Here is a 25,306-nt window from a genome sequence, read left to right on the forward strand (position 1 = left end):
ATGTAATCTATTTATTTACCATGATCACATGTTGGGGCCTGTTCCCCTGTTCACTGCAGAACAACCACCAGCAGCCCAGCTCTGAAATCCCACACCTGCCCCTCTGTGCCCAAAAAACCTCGAGCCATGTCCTGTCTTCTGTCACCAGGCAGGGTCTCCCAGGCCAAGCTCCACTTGCAGCCTGACTCCAGGACTTGACTCTTCAAACCCTTCACCTCCACAGCTTTCAGCCTGAGGTTCCCCCATGGGATTGGGCAGCAACAATCAGAACTGTGCTTCTTCCAGCTGCTTCTTCAAAGGGGCTTGACTTTGTGAGGCTGGCTGTGCTTGGAACCTAAACTGCAGCCAGTGCTGGAAGGGAACTGGAGCACACTGCAATGGTTGCCTTGAAAATCTGATGTCTCTTTAAGTTAATATGTGCATCATTCTGCACACATGGGGCATTTGAAGGCTGGAGATGGACATCTCTGGTGTCAAAAGCAAGACTGGAATTGTTTGCAGTATTGTGACAGGAATGCACTGATGCAGGTGGATACAGCAAGGAGGTAGGAATGCACTATCTGATGGAACCCAGAAAACTGGAGCACTGCCTGGAGTCCAAGTATGACTGAGATATTAAGCTAGTAGACCTATTCCAGACTTTTTCAGAGACTGAACAGGCGGATTTGCACAGGAATATTCATTCCTGTAGTCTCAGGGTGATTCAGTGCTCATAACAACTCGTGTCTTGTGGTTTTCCTTTGCATTTCCAAGCAGAAGTCCATCTAAAAATGGTATCAGGGCACCAGGACCCCTGGCAGCTGTGAGCAAAGGTTGTCACCCCTGCAGCAGGCCCAGCTCCAGAGCCATCCTAAAGCCTTGTGTCCACTCCAAGCCCCAAGCACAGTGTTTCACATCTGCCTTCCACGTGCTGGGCACCCTTCCCTGTGCTCCAGCTGGAGTTTGGATGTGTCTGTAGCAGCCAGTGCAGAGTCACAGTGTTCAAGATGCTCTTCATTCCTTCTTGCAAGCTTTACTGTTTCAGTTTGAGACATGAATATGTTAACCTTGTACAAGTGCTCTGCAGTTCATCCATGGCTGGGGCCTGCACCTCCCACCAGCCCCTGCAGCATTTTGTGCCTTTTCCCTGGTGCCCCAGCTCAGGCTCCAGGGACAGGGGTTGGACTACAAGCAGTGACCAGAGCAAGCTGCAGCTCTCCCAGGTTCTGCTGACAGTGACAGTGACAGTGACAGTGACAGTCACGTCTCTGCCATCCTCTGGCCACCTCAGCAGAAGCTCAGTCACCGCTCAGGGGTCAGGGTGAGTGGAGTGCCTTCCTCTGCTGCCAGAACCCCACTCCAGCTCAGATTTCTCACTACAAGCACTGAGAATTTGTGGAGACACTCCTGGTGCCGTGAGCAGCCCCAGGTGGGGCTCCCACCTCTCCTGCACAGCTCAGAGGGGACAGGAACCTGCTGGAGCACGTCCCAAGGAGGTCACCAAGTTGGTGAGGGAGATGGAGCACAACTCCTACAAGGAAATGGGATTGTTCACTTGGAGAAGAGAAGCTCAAGGTGACCCAGCTGCAGCCTTCACAGAGCTGACAAGGAATATGGAGAGACACTGTTTAAAGTGGCCTGAAGTGACAGGACAAGAGGAAATGGATTCACACTGACAGGGAGTAGGTTCAGATTGAACATTAGGAATAAATGCTTCCCTGTGAGGGTGGTGAGGCCCTGGCACAGGGTACCCAGAGCAGCTGTGGCTGCCCCACCCTTGGCAATGTTCCAGGCCAGGCTGGATGGAGCTCTGAGCAAGCTGGGATGGTGGAAGGTGTCCCTGTGGAAGCTGTGGCACACTCCCAGCTCCATTCACAAAAACATCCATGGAAAGCAGCTTGATCCAGCCCTACCACCTGCCAGGAACAGTGTGGGGACCACTCCAAGGGCCCCTCAGGACACTGATCTTTGGTTTGCAGGCACCTGTGCAGGCTGCTGAGGAGATATCAGCCATCATCCATCTCTCACCAGAGCAGACTGGGTTCAAACATCACTTGGGGTCTGTGGTTTCAGATCCCCCCCACAATGCCCAGCAGCTGGGTAGGTCATGGTAGCTCTGTCAGCTCTAAGCACAGTGTAGAAGACTTTGTCTTTCTCTGTGCCTGTTGGGGCAATGAAATTTTTCTGAACCCAAAGCTGAGTCCAAAACATGGGGAAGAAATAACACAATCACTGCTTTCCTCCAGAAGCATTTTGCACAATTGAACATGAGATAAAAACAGCAAACTGAAGTTGGATGGGAGTGCTGGACCAGCCTAGGGTGATGCTGCTTGTCTCATTGTCATCCAGAGTTCCCTCCTTCCACCCTAAAGAACCACAGGGACCTGAAGCAAGTCAAGCCATGGCTTTAAAGATGGTTTATACACAATCAGGCTGCCAGCAACTGTTCCAACCATGATAAGTTGTCTGCTCATATCCCAGGGTGCGTGGCCACATCCTGAGTGGGAAGGCAGTCAAACCCCAAAGAATTCCCTGGATTACCCACACCAATGCCTCAGCTCTGTGTCCAAGGTCAGCTCCACTCAAACAGGGCAGAGGAGTCACCTGGAGCTGTGCATGCAGCCAGAGCCTTGCTGTGCCTCCTACTGCAGGATCCAACTCCTCCCTGCTGCCCCCTCCTCTGCTGACCTTGGGGTACAGGTGAACCCCCTCCTGGCCTAGGCTGCAGAGAAAGAACCTGCCAGCATCGTTGGGAATTACTCTGTGTCCTGGAGAAAACAGAGAAAAAGGCACAAAGCTGCACTGGGGCTGCAGAGGACAAGAGGTGCCCACTGCAGCCAATTCCTGTCAAAGCACTGAGCAGAGGAGAGTGCAGCACTGCTGCAAGACAAATGAGAAAATCATTCTGCCCTGTCCTGTGCCTGCCTCGTGGTCCTGTGCCCTCCTCCACCTCCTGCACACAGCGAGGCTCTCCTGGGATGTGCCCTGTCAAAACAGGGACAGAGGATGTGCCCTGCCTGAAGCTGCTGCTCTCCTGCACTTGGGCATCAAACACCTGGTACAGCCCTGGTGGGCAGCAGAACACAGCTGGTGGTGCAGCAGGGGCAGGGAGAAGTGCTGGTCAGACATCACCCAGGTGTCCAAGGATCCAGCAAGGCTGATGGCTGCTCCTCACTTGGTTCTCCTCAGTCTCTCATGGTCTGCACATCTCTGCACTCACTCTGCTCTCTCGTCAGAAGTTTGCTTTAAAGGAAATTCTACACTTTCATTAAGGCTTCTGTCTCCTGCTCTCAGTAATCTTGTCTAGCAAGCCTGGGATATGGAGTGTGACCATGCTGGAGAGAGAGGACTGCAGATGGAGGGGCTCAGACTGGAGCAGATGAGCAGTGCAGCTCCATCAGCTCACAGGGGCAGCTCCTGACTCTTCCAGACTATGGAAAATGCCTCGGAATGCAGACACTGCTGCAGCTGCTTCTTGTCTCTCCACAGCCACAGTGCAGGACACAGCAGGCACACGATGTCTGCCCACTGAAACATGGACTGCATTGATATCTAATTCCCCCAGAACCTTGCTCTTTCCTGGGAAGAACCACGCCTTTAACTTTCCAAAGGAAAGGTGAGGGTGCTCAACCCTTGCAAGCTGCAAGGCTGGACCATTGACATCCACTGACATCCACTGACATCCACTGACATCCACTGACATCCACTGACCCAGAATCAACCAGGGAACATGCAGGACCATCAGGTCAGATGGCCATAACAAAGAGATTTCGCTCTGCAAAAGTCTGGCTCTTGTTAGCACAAAATACTTTCTTCTTTCCATTTTCTTCTGATGCCTGGCAGTGCAGTGGGGCACCACAGAGGGCACAGAAAATGCCCACCATGCTGATCTACCAGCCCTCAGGGGCTGTTTGCCACTTAGCTGCCTGAAGATGAGGCAGCTTGGCCTCAGGGGAGACAGCTTTAGGGTGCATGGATAGGGTTTGGACAATGCTGTGGGCAGCAGTCCCCTTCCAGGCCAGCAGAACCCCTTCTCTAAAAACTCTGAGGGACCCCCAGTCCTCCCCAGCACATCCCTGAGCAGCCTCCAGCCTGAGCAACACCTGCACCAGCAAACCAGGCACCCCAGCACCACAGCAACCTCTTGGAGATCTCTTCCCCACCCAGCTCTCCTTGGACCTTCCCTGCTTTATCCTCCTGTGTTTGAACTCTGGATGTTCCACAAACCCACTGATTGTTTTCCCTTTTGTGCTGGGGCAGACAGACAGGCTCCCCAGACAATAGACAAGGCTTCACCAGGGACTGGGAAGGAGAGGTGGAAGATTTAGTGCCATGAGGTAATTGGCTGGAGGAATTTGAACATTTTTTGTTTCCAGAACTGCCTCCATTGTCCTGCCCAGCAAAGCAGAGACAGGGAGGGTCCTGAGCACGGGGTGCTTGCAACAGGCAAGGTTTGCATTTTGAGTACCAGCTCCATTCATGGTGCCAGCCAGAACCTGAATCCCTGGGCTGGGAAGGTTTTCTGCCCCTGGGTGCAGCTCACCCCACCTGCTTTGACACTTCTTCTGCCAGATTTCTCAACCATGACTGGTTGGTGAAACCCCTCTCCCTTATTCAGAGCATAAAAATGTCCCAACCCTATTTCATTTACCTCACCAGCACGAATTAAACTTCTCCCTGATGTCTTTGATAGTGCATTAGGACATGGCAGGCACCATCACACACCAGATCTCACATGGAGAAGAAGTCAGTGCAAGAGGTGAGGTCCTGTGGGCTGTGTGGGGTGAGGAGGGATCTGTTTTCAGCTAGAAAAAACCATTTTTGTAACTTGCAGCTGCCCACATGATGCTTTGGAAATCCCTTCCCTTTGTGGTGTGGGTGCAGCAGGCACAGACTAGGAAATGCTGCACCAACAACACCAACACTTCATCATCCTTTCAGGTGCAAAGATCCAAAACTTCAGGCTGCCACATTGCTCAGATTCTTGGCTGTTTGTGTGGCTGGTTTAACCCAGCATGGGTTGCAGCTTTGCACAGCTTTGTCACAGCCTCTCCTGATGGCTTTGGCTCTCTGACTTTTCCAAACCCTGGGGGTTGTGGCCCTGAGCACAGGTGCCTGAGTGTGAGAACACCAACAGGAAGCTTCAGGATGATGTGCCAGGGGTCCTTCAGCACAGCTCTGCACAGACATTGCCAGCAGGTGATCAGGTGGAGACAGCCTGGCAGACAATCTGGGCAAAGGGTGGGAGCATCAGGTGCTATGGGGACATCAAAAGAAACCAAAAGTTCTGCTGCCTGGGTGGTGGGGAAGGCAAATAGATGAAATCCGTGTCCAGACTCATGCCATGGCCTCTGATACCCCTTCCAGCTATCAGTGGAGATGCCCAGGGGTATCTCATCTCTGCATGGAACATCAGTCTTGTGGTTTTCCACCCCAGCACCAGCAGGAAAGCCAGTGCTGCTCAGTTTTTGTAAAGCTCTAGATGCAGGACTTCAATAATACTAAAACAGTTATTTTAAATTTTATTTTAGCTTCTGAGTTGTGTCAAATTCTGGAGGTTTTTTTTTCCTTTTCCTGACTGTCCCCATATGCAAGCTCAGCCACTGGAATTCAGGCAGGGACTGCCTATGAATCCCCCAGAGCCTGTTCTCCTTCCCTGAGTTAAGGCCATATTTCCCTTCTCACTCTGTGCAAATTCATCCTCCTACACAAAATAAAGGGAAGGCAGAAACATTTGCAGGAGCAATTTTTTTTTTTTTTTTTCAGTTTTCATTTACTCAGAGTCTCATGATGAAGGCAAACATTTAATGCTGGCCTGGCCACCAGCAGAGGCTTGTCCATCCCCACAGCTCTGGCAGCAAGGTTTTTGTCTAGCAGAGCCCAAAGCAGGGATCCAGGCTCTGTGGTTGAGCCAGCTGCCCCCAGGCTGTGAGCACAGGGCTGGGGGTGCACCACTGCTATTTTTGGGCACCATGTAGAAGTGTGGGTTCACAGCACTCACTAGAATGAGTTGCTAGAAAAAAGGGGCTCTTATTCTCTGAACTTGTCAGCTTTTATAGAGTTTTACCCTACAGGGTTAACATCACTGGTCAAGGGAACACCACCTCTTGTCTTGGTGGGACAAGAGAAAAACACTCTACAGTTATACAGGACTGTTTTGAGAAAGCAAGAAGATTTACAAATGCTGTCCTTGAGTGTGAGATCTCCCAAGAAACTTTCTCTTGGGAACAGATCAGTCACTGACAGCCTGTAATTCTCTCAGGCTCAGAGAAGATCAGGTCCACACAGCAGCCCCTCCATGCCCCTCCTGCCTGGCCTGCTGAGTGCCCAGCACTGGCTTCAGGAGCATTTGCCTTGGCCACAGCCTCTCACAGGCTGACACTGCAGGGCTGATGCAAAACCCATCCTGGACACCCTTCCTAGGACAGCCCCATGGAAATGTTGTCTGTCCTTCTGCTGGGAAAATGGGGCCTCAATTGGCCTTTCAATTCTCAGTCCCTGTGCCAGCACTGGCAGCACAGGGGGCTGGAGAGCAGAGGAGAGGGCTGGGGCAGGGGATGAGCCCAGCTCTGCCTGGGCCCAGCTTTCTGCCAGTCCACCCAGATATTTGGGCACAGGATGTGGAAGGGGCTGTGATTTCTGGTCCATGTGTCATGCCTCTGACAGCAGCCAGCACTACCCCACTCCCAGGAAACAGAAGAGGGCAGTTTTGTGCACTTCTTTCCCAACTCACCTAGTTAATAGTTGATGTCACAAAGTGGAATGGTTTGAACTGCTTTTGGGACAGGTTAAATACAATTGAAAACCAAACTTCTGTTCCATAAAAGCACCTGCCAAGCCCAACTCTAAGTGTAAATCATCTGCTGTGCCAGACCATCCCAAGGCAGTCCTGCTCCAGAGTGAATTATTGCCTTCCGTTCCTGCTCGAGTGCATAAATGTATTCAGCTCTGTCATGACATGATTGCTCCTTCTCTGCCTTGTTTTGGCACAGAGAACAGCCCCTCCAAGACAAACGTGCTGAAAGGCAAGCCCTGGACATTGCCTTGCTGCTCAGCAGGTGTTAGGTTATGACAGCTTTTCTCCTCTCAAGCCATTTTGCAGATGTGTTGCTGCTCTTTGCAATTTTCAGGGCCTTGTTTGAGTGTCTGAAAATCCCACCCTGCACAGGAAGTCCTTTGTCTAAACAACTGCTTCTCACAGCTGTGAGTAGTGGCACAAACCAGGCTAAAAAAGCAAAGTGCAAACCTTGTGGGAGGTTCTGCTGCCCCATCATTGCAATGGGCAGCTCCTTTCAGAGGATTAGAACCACAGGATCACAGAATTACAGACTGATTTGGGTTGGGAGAGACCATCTCATTCCAACCCCCCTGCTGAGGGAAGGGACAGGGTTAGGGTTCCACCAGACCAGGCTGCTCAGAGCTGCACCCAGCCTGATCCATCCTGTATCACTGTGACACACCTCCCTGCTGGTGGAGAGCATAACCAGAACTCAGGGCACCTGAATCCATGATAAAATGCACAGGCACAGGGTTCTTATTCCCCCACAACTCTTCCCCAGCTCTCCTGTGTCTCTCAGCCCTTGTGCTCAGAGGGGGACCCAGGCTCAGAGCACACAGAGCACAAGAGGCACAGCTGGGAGGTGCCTGCCAGCTCAGGGCTGGGCACAACCATCACTCTCTGCTTGCCCAAAGTTTTGGCCAAGTCTTTTGGGGCTGGATGCAGTTTCCCACTCAGGGTTTAAGTGCTGTCTGGGGTAGCCTGTGGTGTCACAGACATCCCTGGGGATACAACACAGGGCCCCCAGCTCCTGCTCCTGAACACAGCTCACAATCCACACCAGGCTTCCCTTGGGACAATGCCTGGCACCTGCAGGGTCCCAAGGTGCTTGTGAGCAGCAAAAGGATCCTCCAACAATGCCCAGGGAAACCAGGCTTTTCTCTGAGTAAATTCCTAGAGCAAAAACTGTTCTTCATGAAAAAGTTTCTCGGCAACACAGAGATGTGGTAGAATTTTTTGAATGAAAACATATTGGAGGTGTTTGAGCCTGAAGTGAAGGATTTTGTTTCAATTGAGGTTTCATTTTACTTTTGATTTTTCCAAATTCAGCCTGGGGTTAGTTTGTGCAGGTGCTGCCTGTCATTAAATATTGCATTGTCATGGCTTGGCTTTTAGTGAATGAAATGTTTTGATGTGAGCATAAAGCATTTCAATCAGCCATTCAGACATTTTCAACTACGAAATTTATCAGATTTTGTCCTCTGTAAGATGTTTCCAAATTTTGCCTGTTTCCAAGTAGTGCCAGACACAAACTAAGATTCAGCAGAGCATCTACTCCAACCTTCCAGTTCACCTTTACAGCTTTACTTGCCAGTCTCAGGACTTTGGGCTCAGCTTGTCCCCAGGGCAGTGCTGAGATGTATTTTTCCATGTGGTTTAGCTGATATGGTGGCATTTGGGAAAAAGTTGGATCTGATGATCTTGGAGGACCTCAATGACTGTGGAATTCTGTACATGATTTGGTGTTACCCCCACTGAAATGTGGCTTCCAAGGGGAGAGGCAGCCTGGCCCAGTGGTTTCCCAGTAGTGCCTTGTCCCAGTTCTTCCCCATCTCAGCAGCTTTTGCCCCACTCCTGCAGCACTTACCCCCAGTGACTGCACTGAGCCTTCCTCTGACTCCCTGCCAGCCAGAGGAACAGCTGAGTGCTGCCAGACCCTCTCAGTGTGATGGAACCCAGTGCTGACCTGCACTTCTGGCCAGTTCCAGGCTGTGGAGCTCCTGCCTGTCACCACAGGCTCTGCCATCGGCTCTCTGTGCTCTGGAGATCAGTGGGGCAGGGCTGGAGACCACGGACATCAGCTGCAGGGACCCCTGGGCAGCCCAGGCTGGGTCAGAGCTGGCAGTAGAGCAGGGATGTGTGCCCTGGAAAGAAACAGGACAGAGGTGGCTGCTCTGGGACAGGGACCTGTGAGGAGGGATCTGTTTTCAGCTAGAAAAATAACATTTTTGCAACTTGCAACTGCCCATGTGGTGCTTTGGAAATCTCTTCCCTCTGTGGTGTGGGTCCAGGAAATGCTGCACCAGCAACACCAACATTCCATCATTTCATTCTTTCAGGATGATCCTTTCAGATATCCAAGGAGCTGCTGCACAGATTAATGGTGGGCACCACAGAAGGAGTGCACAGGGGCTTTCAGAACTCCCTCATTCAAATACTGCCTTTCCTTAGACTTCCAAGTGATACCTTTCCAGAATATGTGGGGCCAAATCTACTTTGTGCAGACCTCCTGCAGTCAAAGGAAGGATGGGTGGGTGACAGTGGTTACAGGAGCCCCCAGCCTGCACTGGAAGCATGTTCTGCTCCTGAAAGGAGAACCAGAACCCTCAGCAGATTCTCTCACCTGGGCATGGTACCAAGCTCTGAAAGCCACTCCCAGCCAAGTGCACACTCAGGAGCCACTTGGGTGACACGAGGTGTCCAGCACAGCCAGCCTGTCACTCTCAGGTGTTTGCTCATGGAAATTCACCAATAACCTCTGCTTCTGTGTTGCCCTCAGCTTGTCTGGAGCCACTGCTTGGTCCTGGGAATCAGTGATTTAGGCACCCTTGAGCCAGATGTAGTGATGAACAATTACCCTGAATAGTCACAGAGAGATTCATTCCATGAATGAATTAATTTGTCTTGTATCTGCATAGAGATTCCACAAAATTCTTTACCAGCAGTTTGTTCATAAAAAGTAAATCCTCCCACTGCATCAAACCATCCTCCTGTTCTCTGGCACTCCCCTCCTCACTCATCCCCTGCGAGCAGAGGAGTCCTGCTACCTGCACAAGTGCATTGGCCCAGATCCTTACACCCTGCTCTGCCTCTGCCTCCTGTGACCTGTCTGCTTCACCAGTGCCTGATTTTTTGGTCCACTTCAACAAGCCTTGCTCTCCAGGTGGATCAGTTCCTCTCAGTCCCACAGAAATTCATTGCTGCTCCCACCATGTGAGCTCCAGGAGTGGTTTGACTCTTGCAGGTGGCTCCAAGTGGGCTGTAAATCACTTTTACATTGGTGTAAACTGCCCATGGAGATCTGGGAGCTGTGGGCAGGACATGGGGCAGGCAGGACAGGCTGTAGAGGATAATCTGCTTAGAGAGGTACTGTGGGTACCAGAACAGCTCCAGCCTGCTGGCAGGAGCCTCTGCCAGGGAGATTCTGGCTGCCTAGAGCAGCCCTGTGGCTTTCAGCCATCCTTGGCTGATCCTGACCTGCTGTCCTGGCTCCATCCAGAGCTGGGTTCATTTTTGCAGCATTTGGGAGGGGACACATTTCCAACACTCATTTGTTTTCAAGGACACCTGCACGGGGAATGCTGTGGATGCAGTTGTGTTGGTTTGCTGTTCACTGCTCATTACCTTGGTCAAAAGGCTTTGGCTTGGCAGCAAAGAGGAAAATGCTCCTGGGCTCACCTTTCCCTGGAAGCTGTTCTGGCTTAAGAGAATAATTCCTCCCACAGGAGGAACTTTGTCCCCAAAAGCCTGGTGATGGGGACCTGAAGTGCAGCAGAGACCTGGAGGAGGACAGGGAAGGGGGACACAATGGGATGTGAGGTTCTTTTCAGGGATCTGGTGGAGACCATTTAGTCTCCAGGATTTTCTGGGCTGTGGCTGCTCCAAAGGACATGGTGGGAAGAAAGGATGTACACTTGCAATCTCATTTTTCTTGCTTTATAAAGGTGTTCCTTGCTGTCATTCATGCCCCAATATTTCTTTTTTGTTTAGAGGTTCTTTTAGATTTGATGTGCTCACACTAATGAAAATGTTAAGGTTGACCCAGCTCATCCATTTGCCAACTCTGAATCCTATTAAAAGTTAGGCTAACATGTAAAAAGAGTTTTAAAGAGGCTGAGAAGTCCTGCCTTGACATTTTCTGGACAGAAAGTATTTTTCTTTTCAAATTACTTCTGGTTTAGAATGTTATGGTGGTTTTAAAGGATTTTTTTTAGTCAACACTGAATGGTGGGGGGGAAACAACATGGTTTTTATTATTTTGATGAACCCAAACCAATTCGTTCTGGACTTCTCTTTTATGGGAATCACCAAAAACATGAACTTGCAGAATGGTAACAGAAAAGAAAAATGGTGATTCTTGCCCACCATCCAACTCAAAGCAGGCTGCTGCACTGGCTGCTCTGTCTGGAAGGTGAAAGAGGGAATGGCAGGAGGCTCTGTCAGCCTTCCCCTGAGCTCGGTGTGTGAGATTCCCCAGCTCCAGCTCTGTGATGGGCACAGAAATCTCCTCAGCACTCGAACACCTGCAGGCCAGGAGATGTCAGTGCCTGTCGTGCTCCTCAGGGCTGTATCCAGCCACACAAAAGCCATCTGCTCCCTCACAGCACCAGGGCTTTTCCCTGGGATTGGCACGTTCCTCTGGAGCCAGGACAGCTACGGGCAGGAGACAGAGCCCAGGAAAAACATCTCTGTGGGTTCAAGGAGCATTTGGACAAGACTCTCAGGCACATGGTGAGATGGTTGGGGCTGTCCTGCAGGGCCAGGAATTGATCTTTGTGGGCCTCCTCCAGCCCAGGATATTTTATGATTGTGATTCTGTAGCACACCATGCAAAATTCACAGTTTTGCCTGTTTGGAAAGAGTGCCCTTAAACCCTGACCCAAGTCTCATTCCTGTCCCCTGGCACAGGGGCTGCTGTTCCTCAGCCCTGTCTCCTCCATGTTCTGCCAAGTGTCCTGACCTTCTACCTGCCCTGGGCTTGCACCCCACACCTTCCTGAGCCTCTGCCCTTCCCCTGGCAGCCTCTGTGGGGTGGGATGGCACCTACTGACAGCCCTGACCTGGCTGGGCTTCTAGAGGTTCTGGAGAAACCTGAGGGTTTCTAGAAGTGATTTCTTCTGGTTCTCACACCAGCCATTCCCAGGGGCAGAAAATCATCATTGCCCTGCTCAGCCCCCTCCTGCTCCCACGCTGACAAAAAAAGGGGCAGAGCAGGGTGGGGATGGGACGAGGTGCAGGAGCCAGAGTTTCACCAGAGCCTCACTTGCCAAGGGTCACTGCCCCACTGCACACACCCAGCTTCTGAAGACCTCCTGGTGCAGGAATGGGCTTCATCTCACCCTGCCAAACACTTTATCATTGAAATACTGTGGAGATCTGGGGTAGGGCCTACACATGGGGGATGATCTAAGATGACTGATCTATTTTCAAATGTGGAGAGGTGGGAGTAGAAACACGTTCTGCTCTTGCCCATTGCAGTGATATGGGATTGAAGCAGTGCTGGTGCCTCCAGATATGGTGTGATGCAAATGAGCTCTTACTGCTTTGATCTCTTTATCTTCCCTTTCTCATTCTCTTTCTGGAGACTACCTTTAGTGTAGTTTTCAACCTGCAGGCTTTTAGGAAGAATTTCAGCTGGTTCTATGGCTCCAGGTACCATTTTATCCTCAGCCCCAGCTTTGCCCCAGGCAATTCAGGCATTTTGTGGTGACCTTGGAGATTTCAAGATAAAGAGGAAAGAGATAGTGAGAGCCTTTATGAATCACTTTAGTATAATCTGAAGTATTTCTGAAACCATCATTTACTGCCTTTGGGCTTCTTTTCTGGTGGTGTAACTGCATTTTTACTGGATGCTAATGAGAGTGGCCAGGAGAGAGGCACAGACAGTGCTCAGCACCCAGGGATTTCAGGGTGTTTCAAGCCCTGTTTCATGCTGGGCTTTTCCAGGATAAGGATGGGAACTTTGGTCTGGTTTGTTCAGTTCCCCTAGAAATCAGACTGCTGGACTGGGAGGCCTTAATGCTGTAAATGTACAACAAATTATTCAAAAGGATACCAGGTCATCAGCTTCTCCTCACGATCACAAACATTTCTGGTCACTTGACTGAGTGTAAGGAAGGAGTTTTTTATGGTCCAGGAAGCCACGTGTTCAGCACCAAAAGTGAGAGGGACTTGGTTTAGCCTGGACTGGGAAGAGAGTACATTAATATCCTGAACATCTTGAAAAATATGAACATATTCTTGTAGCAGAGCAATTTAGGGACTGAGAAGACACTCAACTATCAGATTCTTAGCAGCTTCCTGTAGGCTCAAACCAGGATCTCAGTCAGATTTGTGCTTTGGGGTGACTTTGCCTCCTTACAAAAAGGGAGCAAGAGGTCCATGTCCCAAAATACTGGAAGTTTTGTACAGTGACTCAGGCCATGTCTGTCATCCTTTCCAGCTGTAGCCACATGGACTGGATTTCACTGAGGTTCAGGGAAGCCAGAAGCCCATGGAGTACCCCACTGTGGGCTCTGTGAAGGTCCAGGAAAAACAACAACCTGAGCTTGCAGAAACCTTGCAGAACAAAATTCCTGCAAGAGCAGAAGGACAGAGGCTTCTTGGTGTGCTGAGGAACAGAGAGACCCATGGAGAGCACTTCAGGGGACTGAAGCTAAGGACTTTCTACCCCTTTGGAGTAGACAGAGGTGGTTGGGGAATGTCTTCTCCCAACCACAGGTAGGAGTTGCTCTTTCTGTAGGACATCTGTCCTGTGATACCTCCCAGGAGAGCATCTCTCTGCCAGCTGTGTGCCATTCCCTATGGCCAGATGCACATCTGGCTCTGAGCTCTCTCTGCTTGGCCTCAGCCAAACCCTGCCCCTGCAATTTCCCCTCAAACCCTCCTGGCTGAGCAGCCCTGGTCCTGTTGTGTTACTCCAGGGGGGACCTATCCTGTGTTGCTTTAGGTCTGTTGGCTTCTGCTCACATTAATTCCCACTGCAGGCCCTCCCTGGGGAAACATTTTGCTTTGTGCCTGGGTAGACACACATCAGGAGCTTTGGGGCAGGGCTCATCTTCCCCCAGTTTTGTGGGCAGCTTTTAGACGCCTTGAGTTTGTGAGGGAGGCATCAATCCTGCCACCCCTAGAGGAACATCCTGGAGATGTTGTTAGGCCTGTCTCAGGCAAGGGTTGGAGGAAATCCTTCATGCAGCCCCCCTACAGCAGCAGAAAATCCTGATTTTGGCCCAGAGCATGCAAAAAAATTCCTTCCCTTGGAGGAATTTGTTCTTCCTTCACACCATTTGTCCTTTCACGTTCCATGTAGTCCTCACAAAGCCCTGCAGGTGCCTTCTCTGCCCTCTCGCTCCCCACGGTGACATCCACAGCTCCAAGCACAGCACCACAGCCTGCCCCAGCAGTCATGCCAAGGATAAACCCCTTTGATCTTTAAAGCTCATGCCATCCCTGAGCTAAAACTCTGTGGTCACCCTCTCATAGTGTGGGTTCCACCAGGGAAGCCAGAGCAGTGTGTGTGTCACCTCATTTTTTGGTAAGGAAGATCAGCTCTTCAGTGAATAATCAAAGGTTGTTCATGAAAGAAGGTGACATCAAAGCAAATAATTGAAGGAAGCCCTCGAGGGCCAGAGGAGTTGTAAGGTCTGAGGCTGAATCACATGAGCTCAGTTTCCATGAACTGTGTCTCAGTTTTCCTGCAGGTACAAGTTAGAAATGCTTAGGATAAATGTTTAGAATTAGTTGGGGAAGGGGGGAAAGTTAAATCACACTAATTATAGCCATGATGGCTTTGGTGCAGTGCCATTTGAAAACATAGGTGTTCTCTACACCTAATGCAAGAGGCATTGAAAGGCATTTCTTCTTGGGGAAGCAGAGTGATACGAGGGCAGAGTTTCAGTTTTGGGAGTAGTAGAGTATTTCACTCTACTGGCAGCATTCCAGACCACAGCCATGGAGGATGATTTGACAGCAGAAGAATTCCTGCTTTTATTTGATATTTTGTAGAGAGGACAGACAGGCCAGTCACTGGGGAAGGAGGAGGAGCAGGAGAGCTCTGAGGCAGGAGAGGGATGGCTTGTCCCAGAGCACCAGTGCTGAGTGAACTCAAAGGCAAGAATCTGGACAGTTCACCTGCAAGCCTGGGTGAAGCTGCAGCACCCCACTTCTTCTCCTACCTTTCTAATTTATTTTAGAGTTTAAGGCACTTTGGGATTTGAGTCATATTCTTTGTGCACTTCTGTACAGCCTGCTTTGCACAGACCTCACCTTTGGAACAGTTTCTCCATGACAAGAGCCATGCACAGACATGAGTGACCCAGACACATCTCTGGATGCTCAGTCACTCAGAAGAGAGCTCTAGCTTGGAAAGTCACAGTCACTGACCCAGCTGAGAAAGGTCAGAGGAGCCCCTAACCCTTTTAGTCCATGGATCTCTATTTCTTCTGCTAGATGCTGCAGAAAAAATAATCCAACAAGGTTCAAATACCATGGGTTCCTTTTAAATTAACTGAGTGTGGCTGACTGAAGTAACCACCCCCAAACACTTGAAGAGATAAACAGCTTCTCTGATTGCTCTGACAGGAAGCATTTCCACCCTTGCATGTGTTGGGGATGTACATAACATAAGAAACCTTACTAAGAGGAAAAGCACGAGCTTGGGAAAACACAGCAACAAGTCAACAACATTTTTAAATGAGTAATAAGTCAAATATTTACTCCCACAACACTTCAGGCAAGACTCCTGTGCCTGGGTTTTCACACAAGCATGGACAGCCTGTGGAGAAACATCTCGTACTTTTGTGGCTAGAAAAATCACCGGGTCCAGGGCTGTGCTTGGGAAGTTTATTTCCAGCCCTTGGAGGAATTTGTTCTTCCTTCACACCATTTCTCCTTGCACATTCCATGCAGTCCTCACACCACAGCCAGGCCAGGAATTCCACCACAACCAGTGGGGTGTGATGTCCCCTGCTCTGGAGGAGCTGCTGGGGGGTCCCTGCAGGGTGTCACACTGGAGAGTTAATGGCAAAACTGAGTCCCTGGAACCTTTGCCTTGCTGATCATGAGCTGGCAAACCACTGCCAGGATTTTTGGGGCACTTTTGGGGTGCCCTTTTCAGGGTTGTCAGTGAAGATGCATTAGATCTGAGTCCTGCAGGACTGCAAACCACCAGAGTGTTCAAACAGCCTAAACACTAGTGACTTTTAAATAAAATTACTCAAAATATTTTCTATGTAACAACCTGGAAAATACAGGCTGGGCTTTTCTTCACTGCCCAAAGAGACGGTGGGAGAGAGCCCCTTGTCTTGGAGCTGCTCATGGCCAGGAGCCTCAGGGCTGCAGGATGGAGGGAGGGAATGGGGTCTTTTAAAGACTCCACATGCTGTGCAGGCTGCCAGAGTGATGGGATAATGGTATCTCTCCTTTGCCTTTTAGAAGATTTTTTCAGGAACCAGTGTATTTTGTTCCTTTTAGGTATGGATCAGGGCAGGAGAAGTGTCCAAGGCCAGGTTGGATGGGGCTTGGAGAAACCCAGGACAGTGGAAGGTGTCCCAGCCATGGCAGGGGGTGGAAGGAGATGAACTCTGAGATCCTTTCCAACCCAAACCATTTTGTGATTCTAAAAGATATTTGACCTCCCATGTCCTCAGCCACCTGACAGCAGCCTATCCCTGCTGCTGCCTGGGACTGATGCTGGGGTCTGCACGTCCCCACAGCCACCACCCACCACGTGTCCAACTGTCCCCACCTGCCTGGGGACACAAAGGGCACGTCCATGGGGCTTGGAAAGCAGCTCCTGCAGCAAGCAAGGGGTATTCTCTACACTGCCAGCAGAAAGCAACTTAAGGAAAATGCCTCACAGTTTCAAGGAGATCTTGGATGTTTCAGATCTGTGTTTTCCTTCACAGTCTTTCATTTTACATTATTTTTCGTTATTTTCACATTGTTCCACAACATGTCAAAACATCAGACAGATTCATTACAACAAAAACAGGAGACACTTTGATGTAGGAAAAAAAGATATTTTAATGGGTGCTAAGTAGCAACTGCCCTTGGGGGGTTTAAAAATAAAAATAGAAGCAGCACAAAGTAATATTTTAACCCTTGTATCCTGGGTTCACCAAAATATAGAATGCAGCATTGCACACAGAACAGTGCAGGCAATAATTTTCCTTTTGCACTCATCCTGAAAACAGAATTTTGAATTCTCATGGGTTTTTGGTGAGTTTTCTACTACTTCTTTGGAGAAGAGAAAGTTATAAAGAAAAAAGTAAACTGAAATACTCCAGGAGTGTTTTCAAATGGGCTCATGAAAGTGTGTGGTTTTATCACAGGACACCTCTCCAGAAAATGTGAAAAGAAGTTTCCAACCTTCCTGATCTGTCACCTGCCTCCACCAATGCCAAAGAGCTGGTTAGAACATGGTGGTTTGGGTTTTTTTTTTTTTGTGGAAAACGGTCAAAATGTAGAAACCTGTGTCCCCCAGGTGTTCTGATCTTTACCAGCAAAATTCCTTTTTTACTGAGGAATACAAAGGCATCTCAGTAAATTTTCCAATGAACTCATTTTTCAGTGAAGCAATTTGCTATCCAGAAGCCAAAGCCAGCTGAGATGCTCCAGGTCATTTGATATGTGACCTGTGGGATCTCAGGTGCTCTGAGCAGCTGGAACAGCTCAGAGAGGTTCCTCTTGTATTGCTGGATTCTCCTGAGGGTGTTTTCTCCTTCCTGCTTCTGTCCTTGTCCTTAGCACAAGCCTCCTCCCAGTGCCAAAACATTCCAGTGGCACTGGGAGGATGGGGAACATCCTTCCTTAGGCTTCCAAGTCTGTGAGATTTGCAGAAGGAAAGAGTAAATAAATTGCCTTTATTTTGTTGTTGTTCCTCCTCATTTTCTCATCACACCCATCAGCCTCTGCTATTCAGTCCAAGCTCCCAGGAGCTGAGCTGTGCCCTGTCTGTGCACAGTGACAAAGAGCAGAGCCCAGATGACACTGCCCAGGATGGCTTTGCTCAGTAGGGGATATGCCCCATCCATTCCCATGGGTTTTAACCACACCAGCTTTTAATTCAGCCTCATCTTAACTCTTAGCTTTAAAGGTCAATGCTCCCTCGCTCACCTGGACACAGCCTGGTCTGGCTTGGGGCAAGCAGCTTGACTTTCTTCATGTGCAGCTTCTCGTGAGGGCAGGGTTGCAGCTATCAGGTGTCAGAGCCCAGAAACATCCTTGTTTTTTCCAAATACCAGCTTGTGTACTGAATCATTCGGGCCAGACTCAGCTACTATTGTGCCCTGAGATGAGGAGAGCCCTGCACAGGGAGCTCACTGTGACTCTGGAATGTGCAGAGGGCTTCAGCACCACCCTGAACCCTTTGGGTACCAGCACAGCCTCCTCCAGAGGCTCTGCTGGAGCCAAAGCAGAGGAGATGAGCCTTTAGCTGGAGATGGCAGTGAGACAAGCACACTCAGCCAGGTTCCTTCCACCTCCTACCCTGTTTGTCACCCACAGAGCCAAGCTCTGCCCCTCAGGCCTGGTGTGCTTCTCTAGTTTGCACACTGTAGGGAAGGCCAGTCCATGATGGATCCCTTCTCCCATGGGCTGCTCTGTCCTCAGAAGCAGATGTCTGTCCACACACTGGAAAAGCTCCCTGTGGGGGCTGGCATGACCATGGTGACAGAGAGGTGCTCTTGGGCCCAAGGACATACTGTCCTATTCCAGTGTCATGGGGCTTCCTGTTCACTCTCCAAAAACTGTGAGACAGCAATGCTTCTGGTGCTGTTGGGAAATGTCCTAACTTGCTTCATAACTTGGAGAAGTTCAGGCAGACCACCCTGAAGGAGCCAGCTCTCTCTGGCTACTCCTCTCCATCCCTCTGCAGGCAGAGCCTGGGCTGTGATCAGATGCTAATGCTGAAATGCTGTTTGCAGAGGCTTCTCACCCTCCCACTTAGCAGAGAGGGGACACAGAGCCCAGCACTGAGGTTTATTCTATGCAAACCACTCCGTGACTGATCAGAAACCTCTGTCTTTCCTTCCTGCCAGAGACCTGAGCATGAACAACATCAGCCAGTTGCAGCCCAGCGCGCTCCGGCACCTGCGCTTCCTGGAGGAGCTGTGAGTACGGGGCTGCCACATGGGCAGGGGATGGTTGGGGTGCTGGGGGGACACTCCAGAGGGTCCTGTAGCACTGGCCACAGCCTCCAGGGCTGTTACTGCAGCTGCAGGCTGGGATGGAAGCAGACTGAGTGCTGGGACACCGTTTATTTGCTGCTCCGGCTTAGGGGCTTCACTGAGGTCGTCACCTTCAGGCTGAGGTGATGCACGTGCCAAAAGCAGGACCAAAAGAGGACCAAAAGAGTGCCAAAAGAGGACCTAATCTCCCCTTAAAAAATCAACACTGTACCCTGGAGCAGAGCCAGCAAACAGAGAACTTCATTCACTCTTCAGCAGACAGGGTCTCCTGCAGCCCAGAGACACATTAACCCCTGGGTGCTTCGCAGTTGGGATAGAACCCACCCTGGAAAACTGAAATCCAAAACGTTTTCCCCAGAGGCTGAGGTGTCCCACCTCCCACCAGTGTGCACTGAGGTCTGAGCAGACACACTCAGACACAGCAGCAGTCTCAGTCCTGGGGATCAGCATGTGGCTGTGTGTCAGTGAAGGAGTGGCCCCACTTCTGAAAGTGTGAAAATTAACCAGCAGCACAAGAAACCACTGGAATCCTTTGTGAGCCCCAAAAATGGGAGCCCAGGGGGAAGAATGTTGAGGCTGACCATTTCTGCATGAGTAAATTGCACCTGTATGGTCTTACTCCACTTGACCATGAGAAATACCTCCAGGTGTTATTCTCATGCTGTTGGTACTTTCAACACAACAGCTTCTGTTGGAAAACACAATTTCTTCAAAACACTGTTATTGCACTCATGAAATACTAATATTAATGCTGCATTTGATGTGTGTTGTAAAGTTATTGTGTATAGAACAGTTACTGCAACTTAATCTGCCTAAATGAAACACTTTCACTTCTCCCAATCAGATCTTGCCACCACCACAAGGCACAGCACTGGCATTTCATAAATTATATTTTCCAACATGTCAGCAGTACAGACATCAACCAAACACCCTATGAGGGTGGGCAGGCCCTGGCACAGGTGCCCAGAGCAGCTGTGGCTGTCCCTGGATCCCTGGAAGTGTCCAAGGCCAGGCTGGACAGGGCTTGGAGCAGCCTGGGATGGTGGAAGGTGTCCTTGCCATGACAGGATGGTAGAATGAGATGATCTTTAAGGTCCCTCCAAATCCAACTCATTGCAGGATTCTGTGATTTTATATTCTAGGTTTTTTACTTCCATGGTTTTGTAACTGATCATCATCTGTCTGTATTTTAAATTCATTAGAGTTGTAAGGACCCCAGCCACCCAAGCCCCCCTCCCCAGCAGGCTGCCAAGGAGGCATTTTTGATCCTGTTTTGGCTTTGGAGCCTCAGCTGCCCACAGCAGGTGGGTTCTTCACCACTTTGCACCCATCTTGCAGCCTTTCTCTTTTCATTTTATCAACATCCATGTCAAAGTGTGGACACCCAACACCTTGACTGGGGGTCCTGAGGCTTTTCACACACACAGACCAGACTCTGCTGTGTACAATTAGCAGTTGTTTTGCTACAAGCAACCGTGTCCTGATTATGTCATGTACAAACACAGCAGTCTCAACCAACAACGAATAAATATTCATAGGTTCCAAAAGGGCCAGCTTCCCACAGCCAAAAATAATTATGAATGAAAAAGGCAAAGGGGAAAAATTTAAAGAGGAAAATCTGAAAAAAATAATTGGAAGTTGTTAGATAACATCTTACCAAGAGGTTCGATGTGTCACAAGTCCCCCTTTGGAAAGAACTAAAATCACAGGGGAAGAAATGCAAACTGCAGCATCATGTTTCCATGCACAGCAAAGTGCCTGCTTGAATTTGACAACAGTAAGATAGCAATGCTATTTATAGAAATCAAGTAATTTACATTAAATCAAGCAAGGAAGGATTTTATATATTATGGCAAATATAAATTAAAACTGATTCTTTCAACAACAACAGCTGGACAGGGACAGTTTGTACAGCATGTCATTGACTAATAATGCAACTTGCCTGGCATTTCCCCTGCTCTTTTCATTTGTATCTTCACCCAATTTTCATCCCACAACATTACATCAGGACCATGACATTCAGGCTGGGATCACCCTCTGTGCCAGGACACGCATAAGAACCCAGCAAACAAATCCTGCTTGTTTAGACATCCTCAAGGAAAGTTTGTTCAGGTTTCACAGCTCAGATCTGTGCTGGTTTCATCTAGCTGGGACACATTCCCAGTGTGTGCCAGGGTGACATGCAGCACACCAGGCCGAGCCCTTTGTCTTCATCCCCATGGCAGAACTGCCCATCCTGGGACATCCAAGTGAGTGAAGAGCAGAAATCCCTGCTGAGCAGTGAGGGACAGCCCAGGTGTCCCAAATCCAGGTATCCCAGTGTCTCCTGGGGAGGAGGAAGACCTGCCTGCCTGCCCTCCTGCCTGTCCCACTCCAGGCAGGGAAGTACTGAATGAAAATGGCTCTGCTGCAGCTCATCCTTGCTGCAAGTTAGATTCTTAATCTTCAGTTAGATTGAAAGCCTTCAGCAGGTTTCTCATCCCCAGGGATTTTGGGATTATGGCCCCAGTCTGCCTTCCCCACAGAGTCACAAAGTCACAGAATATGAGTTGGACAGGACCCACAAAGATCACCAAATCCAACTCCCAGCCCTGTACAGCACCATCCCCAAAGTCACACCTTGGTCCCAAGGACGTTGCCCAAATGCTTTTTGAACTCAGTCAGGCTTGGAGCCATGACCAATTCCCTCCCCTGACACAATGTAAGGCAAATCCCTTGGGTCCTGTCACTGGTCAGAGAGATCAGTGCCTGCCACTCGTCTTCTTCTCAAGGGTCTGAACAGAACAAGAGCCCTCAGCTGCTCCTCACACAGCTTCCCCCAAAGCCTTTCACCATCTTCACTGCCCTTCTTTGGATGCTCTCTAATAGTTTAATATCTACAATCCAATGTTCCCTATTACATGCTGGATAAACCAGGTGAGTAACAGGCTGGAGCAACCAAAGACAAAATTTAGTTCAAGGTGAACCAAAACTGGTGTTCTGGGGCTTTGGTCAACCCAAAAAATTTCTTTTAACCTGAGAGAGAAAAAATAGTTTCATCTTCAGGTTACTTCTTAACATTTATTCTTTTATTTGGGTAAAGCCCAAAAATAAAATAGTATTTCAAATTATATTTGCTGTATTGCCAAAGATGCCTTAGGTGCTGTAACCTTATGAAAAAAATCAGAGGTTCTTCAGCAAAAAATTTGCCAATTCCAACCCAGATTTTCAAATCTCCTTTTCAAGATTCTATGACATAATCTAATGTTCAGAAACATCCCAGAAATTCTTGACAACCCTTGTCCTTGATCTGCAACCTTTATCTTCTTCAACAGTCAGAGAAAGCCCAGTTCCTCTGGCTCCTCCTCAAGGTTCTCCCATCCTGCTCTCACCCCTGATTCTCTGATTCTATCTTCTCATTAATTTAACCCCAGTAGCCCAGGGTACTGTGGAGGAGAGCTGGTGTTCCACACCTTTCACGATTCCTCCTCTTTCTGTTCCTCTACTTTAGCATCACCCCAGGCTCCTCATGAAAGTGAAATTTCACAGAAGTCAGAGATCAGCTGGACTCAGGGCTGAGCTGGGATTCAGCCCAGGAAAAGGAGTAATGGGAGAGGGGAAGACAGCAGCAAAAATGGGTGGAAGCACATGGACAGTAAGGACAAATGTGCTTGGTTCCACTGCTGTGGAGCCCTGCAAACCCAGGTTGCTGCCCTGAGTTATCAGTCCTCTGCATGCAGCCACACTGTGTGGAGGCCTGTGAGGGAAAAACGAGAGCAGGGTGTCACACCAGAGTCCTGAGGCCTGTCAGACCAGCCACCCATGACACCCAATGTGTCCCTCAGGGTATTTCTGCACCAAACTGGACACCAAACGTGTCCCCGTGGGCTCAGAGGGGAAGCTGTGGTTAGGGCACAGGTGAGGGTGCAGAGACTGCTCCAGCTCACTCCCTGTGTGCTCTGGGTAAAGTTATTTTCACTACCAGCTCCTCATCTGTCCAGCACTGAGAGCAGGCCCTCAGGTGCTGTTTGTTTTTACTGCTCAGGAAGGGGCTGTGAGTGCAATCAGTTCTGGTGCTCAGGGGATGCCCAGAGACCAGATTCTCCAGACTCAGCTGCCTTGGAAGAGGCAGTGGGAGAGGAGCCTTCAGTGGCACCAGGCTGTGCTCCCCTCCGGCCCCACAGCCCCCAGAGACAGGAGAGGCTGCCTGAGCAGGCACGGTCCCAGCCCAGGCACTCACCAGACTTTCCCTGCAAAGAAAACCTTCAGAAATTGAGGTGTTCTGAGCTGGGCCTCACACAGGCAGGGAGCAGCCCAGAGTTTAGTATGTCTCCTCTTTGTTTCTTTCCTTTTTTTTTTTTTTCTCCTTCTTTTCTTTCTCTCTTTTTGGCAGCAGGAAGATTGTTTAAAGTTGCTAATAAATTCCAGTTAATGAAGCCTGAAAAGTCAGAGCTGGGAGCCAAGAGAAACAAGAGCAATCAGTACAGAAGGAATAGAAAGAGATCTTGAAAGCCGGCCTGGGAATAATAACATGTTGAAATGTGTTCGCCGGCAAGGGCTTTGTTACCGCGCTTTGAATCCAAGCACGAGCGCTCGGTGCCAAGAAGAGAAACTGCAGCCAAAGGCAGGTGTTCATTGCCATTCACCTCTTGCTTCGGGGCACAGTGGCAAGATCAGACCCCTTCCCAGCCACTGGCTCTTTCACCTGCCTCTTCTCGGGCCCCGCGGGCACAGGGACTCACCGTCACGGGGAGTGCCGCGGAGGCAGCGCTGCAGCCTCAGCTCCACTCGCCCAGGACCCGCTGCGGCCTCCTCCACCAGGCCAGGGAACCAAGAAACAGCACAAAAGCAAAATGAAATAAAATGCAGGCATGAGTGCTGGGAATGTGAATGCAGCAGCCCTCTTCTCCTCCCTTGCACCTGTGAGGGCCCTTCTCACTCCTCTTCTCGTGTGGGTCCAGAGACCAATGGAGCCATCACAGCTTATGGGGCACCAGTGCAGTTCTTGGGTGCCCTTGCCTGCTGTTAGAGCCCCCCCAACCCCTCATCAGCTCCCAGGCACCTGGAACATCCACTCTGGGGGGGCTGTGCAGCACAGGGTCTCACTCCAAGGCAGTGCCACTCTTGTAGGAGGCAGCACTGCAGTGATGCTGGAAGTGGGGCATAACTCCTTCAGGAGCGACTGCTCTTCCACAGAAGGGGGGCTGGCATTTCTGGGCAGTGCTCACATGTACTGGCACTGTGCTGAGAAGCTGTTTATGGAGCAGTGCAGTGACTGTCTGCAGTAGGGGGCTCCTGAGACAGCAGCTTTGGTGGGTTTCCATGACACATCGGGCTGGAGAAGCCTCTTACGGAGCCATAAACACTTGTAGGTCTTGCTTTGCCATGCTGGGATTTGGAGGGAGAATCACTGCTCCCTTGGGAGTCACCTTGCCTGGCACAGCCCTCCATTTCCAGGTGGCCATAGCTAAAGAGCTGCAGCTCTGGATTCTTGGCCTCTGTGGCTCCCCCAGGATTCTGCACAGCTCCTGCAGGGAAGGCACCAGGGTACAAGTCACCGGCAGCAAGGACACCAGCTCTGGCTCATCCAGGACTTTCTGTCCCCCTGGCTGGCACCAGCCCTTGGCAGAGGATGGTGCTGCTCATCAATTCAGTGGGGAACAAAAGCACAGAGAGAGTTAAAGGATAATTCCTCTGGTGAAGCCTTCCAAAGGTGATTGCTGTGCATGGTGTGAGGACTGTCCTTAGCACTGGCTAAGGTGCAGGTGGGGACAGGAGAGAAGGGCTTCTAAGGGATTGTCTGTCATGAACATTGACCAATGAGGCCAAGATATTGCAGCTGCCCAAATCAAATTCAAAATCTTTTGAAAATCTAGAGATTTACATTCTATTTCTACTCCATTTAGACCAGGGAAGAGTGTTCAGCAACTGAAAAGTCCTTGCTAGCTGGGATAACTGGCCCCAGTTTTCCTGAAAACTGCTTTCCATATGACATTCTGTTTTGGGGTACTCCAAGTGGGGCACCAAAAGTAGAGTTAAAAGTGAAAACTGCTCTGAAGGTTTGGAGGGAACAAACTGAAAACGTTTGCAGTTTGTAATATAAAGAGATGGAGTGAAGGTGTTCGGTGTCCTGTTCATTAAGCAGCTCTGTCTTACTGATATTACTTGGCAAATGAATCCAAACTGGCTTGCATATGAGCATTCATGTGGGTTGAAAACTGGCTTGAGGACCATAAACAAAAGAACAAATGCGATCAATCTATCGAGTTGGAACAGGCATTCGAGGGGGGTACAGTGAGCAGAGCTACAAACAGGCACAGTCTTCTCCTCAGGGATGGAGTGAGACAGCAGAGACCACATTAGAGGCATCTTCAGGAGATAC

The 25,306-nt window shown here is 49.9% G+C and overlaps 1 protein-coding gene across 2 annotated transcripts in view; it reads left to right on the forward strand.

Annotated features, from left to right (window-relative positions):
• The window catches only part of LGR6 (leucine rich repeat containing G protein-coupled receptor 6), a 145,307-nt gene that overhangs the window by 34,319 nt on the left and 85,682 nt on the right, over positions 1-25,306 (forward strand). For both annotated transcript variants that reach the window (XM_023942356.2, XM_023942357.2), the window contains exon 2: positions 18,796-18,867. In XM_023942356.2, coding sequence (XP_023798124.2) covers positions 18,796-18,867 — 72 coding nt within the window. The remainder of the gene's footprint in view (positions 1-18,795; positions 18,868-25,306) is intronic.

Source organism: Cyanistes caeruleus, chromosome 24 (genome assembly GCF_971803275.1).
Source record: "Cyanistes caeruleus chromosome 24, bCyaCae1.hap1.1, whole genome shotgun sequence".
Lineage (NCBI taxonomy): Eukaryota > Metazoa > Chordata > Aves > Passeriformes > Paridae > Cyanistes > Cyanistes caeruleus.